Source organism: Anopheles funestus, chromosome X (genome assembly GCF_943734845.2).
Source record: "Anopheles funestus chromosome X, idAnoFuneDA-416_04, whole genome shotgun sequence".
NCBI classification, from domain to species: domain Eukaryota; kingdom Metazoa; phylum Arthropoda; class Insecta; order Diptera; family Culicidae; genus Anopheles; species Anopheles funestus.
This window is the reverse complement of record NC_064597.1, coordinates 20,737,928-20,744,339: the sequence shown is the minus strand read 5'-3', so window position 1 is coordinate 20,744,339 and position 6,412 is coordinate 20,737,928. Positions and strand designations below refer to the sequence as shown.

At 44.6% G+C, this 6,412-nt stretch overlaps 1 protein-coding gene across 1 annotated transcript; it reads right to left on the bottom strand.

The window, feature by feature from the left end:
* Positions 1-2,702: 2,702 nt before the first annotated feature.
* LOC125768064 (uncharacterized) lies at positions 2,703-3,697 on the bottom strand. Its single transcript, XM_049435249.1, has 2 exons — positions 2,773-3,697; positions 2,703-2,731 (listed from the first exon to the last, which is right to left on the bottom strand). The coding sequence occupies exons 1-2, from the start codon at positions 3,695-3,697 to the stop codon at positions 2,703-2,705; spliced, it is 954 nt and encodes a 317-aa protein (XP_049291206.1).
* Between the last annotated feature and the right edge of the window lie 2,715 nt (positions 3,698-6,412).

Genomic DNA, 6,412 nt, shown 5'->3' with positions numbered 1-6,412 from the left:
GCAGACGTCTCCAGTTAGAGAATCTCTCGAAGTTAATAACTGGTGTTGATACCCGATGGAATGATAACGTTGATTTTATCTCCTCTTCGGTCATCATAGGCTGGAAACTATCCAGTTGCCACACGTTCTCTGGTTGTTGCAGAAATTCGGGCCCTTGAAACCAGCTTCCACTTGTGAAGTGTCTGTTCAGGTTGGACCATTTTGTTCCTTCATCGGCTACGTTGCGTTTCGTCGATACCCAGTGCCATTCGTTAACTGTCGAGTTCTCCAAGATTTCACTTACGCGATGTGCCACGTAAATGCTGTATTTTCGATGATCAGCATTTAGCCAGCATAACACATCTTTGGAGTCCGTCCACAAGTATCGACGATCGATTTTTATTCGATGCGCTGTTTCGATAGCCTTCATCAGCCTGACCCCCAGTATGGCTGCCTGTAATTCAAGCCGAGGGATCGATGTATATTTTAACGGGGCTACCCTGGTTTTAGCACCAATCAACACTACTTCGCGATGATCTTCGGATTCAAACCGAAAATATCCCACAGCTGCAAATCCATCTTTTCCGGCATCTACGAAAATGTGTAGTTGAATCTTGCACTTGTCGATGTCAACTGATTTACGGTAACAGCGCGGGATTCTAACCGATTGCAGGTGAGGTATGCATGCTAACCAATCTTGCCATTTCTCTTGTAGCTCGCTGGATATTTCATCGTCCCATCCAACCCCGGATCGCCAAATTTCCTGCAGCAACACTTTCAAAAAGAATAAGAAACCTGCGATTAATCCCAACGGGTCGTAGATGGACATGAGCATACTTAGGAGTTGTCGTTTGGTCGGCTTTACTTTCCCCTGAAGGATGGGTAGTTCTGGTACTTTAAACTGGAACGTATCTTCTATCGAGTTCCACCACATCCCCAGAACCTTTTGTGTACTCGCAGCAGGATCGATATTCATGTCCTTTTCCTGACTGTTGCTACCTCCCACTGCCCGTAGTACTTCGGTATGTGTTGCCATCCAGTGATGCAACTTGAATCCTCCTTGTGAGTGGATATATTTCACGTCTGTGGCAAGCTTAACCGCTTCTGGAACACTTTCTACGCTAGTGAGCATATCATCGACATAATGATGAACTTTTATGCATTCGACGGCCGAGGGAAAACGATCAGCGAAACGATCAGCGTTCATATTCTTGACGAATTGCGCACAGCTTGGAGAGCAAGCTGAACCGAAGGTCATTCTTACCATCACGTATTCATCCGGGTCTTCTTGTAGGCGATCAGTCCTCCATAAAAATCTTTGACTGATTTGATCCTTCTCGTTGATAATGACCTGATGATACATTTCTTGGATGTCCGCTGTTATCGCTACGCGAAATTCTCGAAATCTGCTAAGCACCGTCGGTAGAGGAGAGAGAAGATCAGGTCCCGTTAGTAGCATGGAATTAAGAGATATCCCGTTTACTGCTGCTGCTGCATCCCACACCACTCGCACTTTGTTTGGCTTCTTTGGGTTGAATACAGGAAAGATCGGTAAATACCATTTTCTAGGATGTTTTATGTTACGTTCTTCCTCAGACAGTTTTCTAACGTATCCCTTTTCTATGTGTTCTTTTAGCACTTGTTGCATCATCATCCGAAGCTTCTCATCCTTCGCCATCCGACGCTCTAAGCATGCCAAACGCCTAACAGCCATAGATCGGTTATTAGGAAGTTTCACATCATCATAACGCCACAGCAATCCAGTGGCGTATCGCTCTCCTCGTAATTTGGTGTTTTCACTAAGCATGATGCTTGCCCGTTCATCATCGTTCGAGAGCGACTTGATCTTTCCTTTACATCGTGGTTCTTCCAATGCGAAACTACCTTTTAGCGCCAGATCTATTCTTGCATCAATGTCCTGACAATCGCAAACATGAGCCCTATGACACGCCAAAATGCTGCTGGTATTGCTCATTGAAGATGAATCGCAACCCGAAAGTACCCATCCTAAACGCGTTTTGGTGGCAACCGGTTCATTTACTCGACCCTCTATCGTTTTCAGCGGCACAGTGAGGTGATAATTGTTCATCCCAATTAGAATGCGCGGAGGAGTAGCAGCATACTGCGCTAGTGGGATGGAAGCTAGGTGGCGATGTTTTGTTCTAAGGCGATCCATATTTACAAGTTGGGCGGGTAAGCCAAGGCGTCCAACCGTTCGCACATTCGATGCTTCGAAAACCTGAGCCCCGGCGGATGTCCCTATTATCTCAACGCTCACCTGTTTCGAGTCTCGTTCCGTTCGATGCTGTCCTCCGGTCCATTTTAGGCACAATGGCCGGTTTGGTCCGTCCAGTCCCAACTCATCAACCAGTGATTGCTCAACCAACGAAACCGATGCTCCCTCGTCCAGAAAGGCAATAGTTTTTACCGTCTTCGTTCCAGCGCGAAGCTCGACCGGAATGTATCGCAGCACGATGTTGTCGTCGGTGACTGTAGAGTGAGAAAAATTTGCCTCCTGCTTTCCCTTACCTGCCTTATTGTGAAGCGAAGGGTGATGCTTTGCCGTACAACCTTCTTTGCCACAGGCGCTTGTTTCTTTGCAGGGCGCTCGATGTTTCCTTAAGCAGCGTTTGCATAGGTAGTTTTTCTTCACGATGTCCCATCGATCGGCGATGCTCTTCTGCCAATATGAGTCGCACTCGTACAGTTGAGCACATCCATTTTCACATGCACACTTTGCTTCCGTGGTGTTCTGTGAGGGAGAGTTAGTTACGTGGGTGTGAACGTACTTACTATTCCTGTCGGAATGCGCTGCAGGATTAGTCACCGACTGCGCTGCTTGTTTGATGGTTTGCATCCACTTTCCAAAGGCCGCCAGGTTGACCTTAGTTAGCGTAATACGGTGTAGACCCCACATCAGCTTGACCATGGGGGGAAGACATCCAACGAGCTCATCCAACAGGGGACCGTCATATCGATCTTCGACGCCATTGGTTCTCACTGTAGCACACATTTCGTCGACGGATATGGCGAACTGGATGAGCGATTCCAACTTTTCAGTTTTCGGTGGCACTTGACGACGAATTTGGCTTAGCAGGGTTTGCACGATTATTTCCGGACGACCAAACGATGTTTTCAGCTCTTCCATTACTTCTTTCAGATTTGCTGCATTTCGAAGTCGTCCTTGTACCGCTTTAAGAGCATCTCCTTTTAATGCTTGTTGCAGCCTTACTATATTTTCTCCATCGGAGAATCCACACAGTTCCGTCGTTTCGTAGAACGATGATTCGAACACCGACCACTCCTCGGGTTTGCCGGTAAACGTAGGCAGTTTGGAACTGACGGAACGTCTCGCTAGCACCTGACTCTGACTAACGTTAAGAGTACCGTCTTGTACCGCGATGGACGACGAGGTGGTTCCATTTTCCCGCCTGGCTCCTTGCGGATTATCATCTCTGTTCATTCGTTGAACAAACGTCTCTAACACTGACTCGAGCCGTTGTACCACATCAGACTCCGGTCTGCGCGGTTCACGAGCCGCGTTTAATTCTTCCATCATGCGATGGAAGCTTCTGCTAATTTCGTCCCAAACGACGTTAGCATTTCGAACGGGCGATGCAGTTGATGAATCAAAGGGAGGATTCGGTAGAGAGGAGATCACTTCTGTCGATCTGGCTCTTGTGAATGGCTCCTGATTCACCATGTTCGATCCCGCCATTTCCCTGGCGCCTGGACTGGCTACGATGGGCGTCGCACGATGCAGAGTCGATGATGCGGGGGGCGGCGTTCCGGGCGCGCACAGGAGGCATGTCCAATCCCTACTATACACAGTTTCATCTTCATTCACACAATCCAGATGAAACATCCGTTCGCATCGATCGCATTCCACTGCATTATCGGTATTTGCACCGTTGCACACAGCACACACTTTGCCTTCCATTGTCCAATTGCAAGGGCCTTCTTGTTTCACTTAACACTGACGCTGCGGTTTCGCTTAAAACGTTGCGGTTTCGCTTTCGTACCGGGTTTGTGAAACTAAGCAAATGATTTTTTAAACTGTTGCGTCCAGCAACGAGCCCTTTCTTTCTAACCGTTGCCAAAAGTATCAAGAAACAGTTTTTCTAATGATAAAGTACAATCTTTAATTAAAAAATCACTGTTGCTTCTCAGGCTGTTTCTATGGAAAAAAAGAGAACTAGCGTCCCTTCTTACGCACTTTTATGCTCTTTTTTTACAACCGATCGCGGTCGTTACTCCTTTCCGAAGTTCATCCGAGCCGCCCGCAATCCTTCGGATCGGATGAATATCCCTAAACTTGTCCGCAACCGTCTCGCTCGGTCGTTTCGCTCCTCATTTCGCTCGCTCATCTGGCGCTGTCAAACGTTGGGCCGTTGTTGTAAACAACACGAGCCATCAACGGTATCTAGAAATGAAATGCGTAACCAAGATTTTAAAAATCTTACGCAAACACAAGGAAAACATAAAAAAATCACCTTAGCACTAATATATTAACTGTTTAACGTGCAGAACAAGAAGTGGCCTCCGGTCCGGGCAGGTCCGGAATATGGCCCATCGATAGAAAAGAACGGGAGGAAATGCCCGCTACAACAGTACGTCATCAATCAAACTGAAAGAACTGAAGATACTAGTGATGAGAAAGTTCCTTTTTTTAGGAACGGAACGGAACCAATGTCTCTTCAATAAGGAACGGAACGAACCTGGTAGGTTCGCCGAACCTGCTACAACGGAAATTTTGAATAATTTTTTTTTCATAACTGAGGCCGTATTGCAATTCAAACAATTTAATTTTTTCTTCCCCAGTTGAACAATAGTTTCAACTTGCTTCGATACTTCCAGCGCTGATTTAGTTCCAAAACAAACGGCTAAACCATTCTGAACAAGAAAATAATTCACGTTGCTACCTTCTCATCCTAAAAAAATGGTAGGTGCAAAAAACCTACTTCGTGTTTTTGTCTGAACCTAGGAGCGTTCGTTCCATTCAAGGAACCACTGCATAAAAAAATAAATGTAGCACTTTTCTAACAGATAAAATGGTTCTGAAAGTTATGATATTTTTAAGAAAAATTTAAAAATTCGATAAATAATTTAATTTTCATTTATAGGCTCCCGAAAATGGGTACATGCCGAAAGATGAATGTGTGATTTTGTATGCAATGACAGCGTGGTTTACTAGATTGAGCATGGAAACTGCAAAATCTGACAACAAAATTGTCGAAACGGGCAGCACAAAATTACATTTTTATCCACTTTGCGGCCACAAAATTAGCAAAATAAGAGTAGCAAATTGTTTAAAATTCAATTTTCTAATCATTTCAGTCGTTTAACCGTCTGGTCTATCAAAAAAGTTTGACAAACTAAAATTTGCCAAACAAAATAGAGGTGGTCTATCAAATAAGTTTGTCAAAAAGATTTTGAGCTGTCAAATTTGAAGCATCCCCCCAAGGCAAACAAGTGCTTGAAATCGCATGCAATCCCCTATTTTTGTGCCATCTTGCGTCGGCACATATAAAAAATAGGGGATTCGTTGTATGAAATTAGGGCAAAAATAGGGGATTCAGGTACGGGCTTTTGCGGCTGTGTGGGTGAGCTTTGACAGTCCAACGGTATGTATGTATTGGTGAGATACGGTAGGTAGGTATGCATGTAGTGGTAATAAATGGTTTCTTTCGCCTGGCCTTTCAAAACAATTGTCAAAATTGAAAATTCAAAGAAATTTGATTTTTTTTTATTCAATCAATCAATGTTCAAGTGCAAAAGTGCTGCAAATTTGTTGGATTAAATATATATATATAAATATATATATATTCTGAACTATATATATATTCTGATATCTGAAAGCAACAACAAATTAAAGGTAAGATTAAATTATTTTCAGTAAGACTGCTGGATGCTAAAATGTGTATAACATCACACTAATTTTAGATGAATAACCGGCAAAACGACACCAACAACAATTTGCGTCCACCATCCGAAACCGATAAACAGTATCGGACCTTGCGGAAAATTGTTACGGTGCTGAAGATGCAGAATGACGCCCTTAACGATAAGGTGGACTATCTGACCACAATGGTCCAACAATTAGTTTTCCAAATCGCCAACCCTAGCCAGCCACCGAATAACCCCAACATCAACCAGCCACAGGATACCGCAAATTTCAGCCAGCCACCGGACACCACTGTTGTGAGGAAAAAACAGCAGAGACCAACACCCGCAGAAGAAAAACATGCTGCTTGGACTTATCCTACATCGAAGCCGCAAGTGCGTCCGAAAACAGAAGCCATAGTGATCGGGCTTAACGAAAAAGATTCCTACGCGGATATCTTACGGCGTGTTAAGACAGACCCAAATCTACAGACGCTGGGTAAACAGGTCTCGAAGATCAGGCGCACGCGAGAAGGAAATATGATCTTCG

What these genes read in the sequence shown, in the direction of transcription:
- LOC125768064 (XM_049435249.1), bottom strand. Translation starts at nt 3,697, where the DNA reads ATGGCGGGATCGAACATGGTGAATCAGGAGCCATTCACAAGAGCCAGA. An exon ending in AGCGCATTCCGACAGGAATA is followed by an intron (nt 2,732 to 2,772) that starts GTAAGTACGTTC and finishes TCTCCCTCACAG; the next exon opens with AACACCACGGAAGCAAAGTG.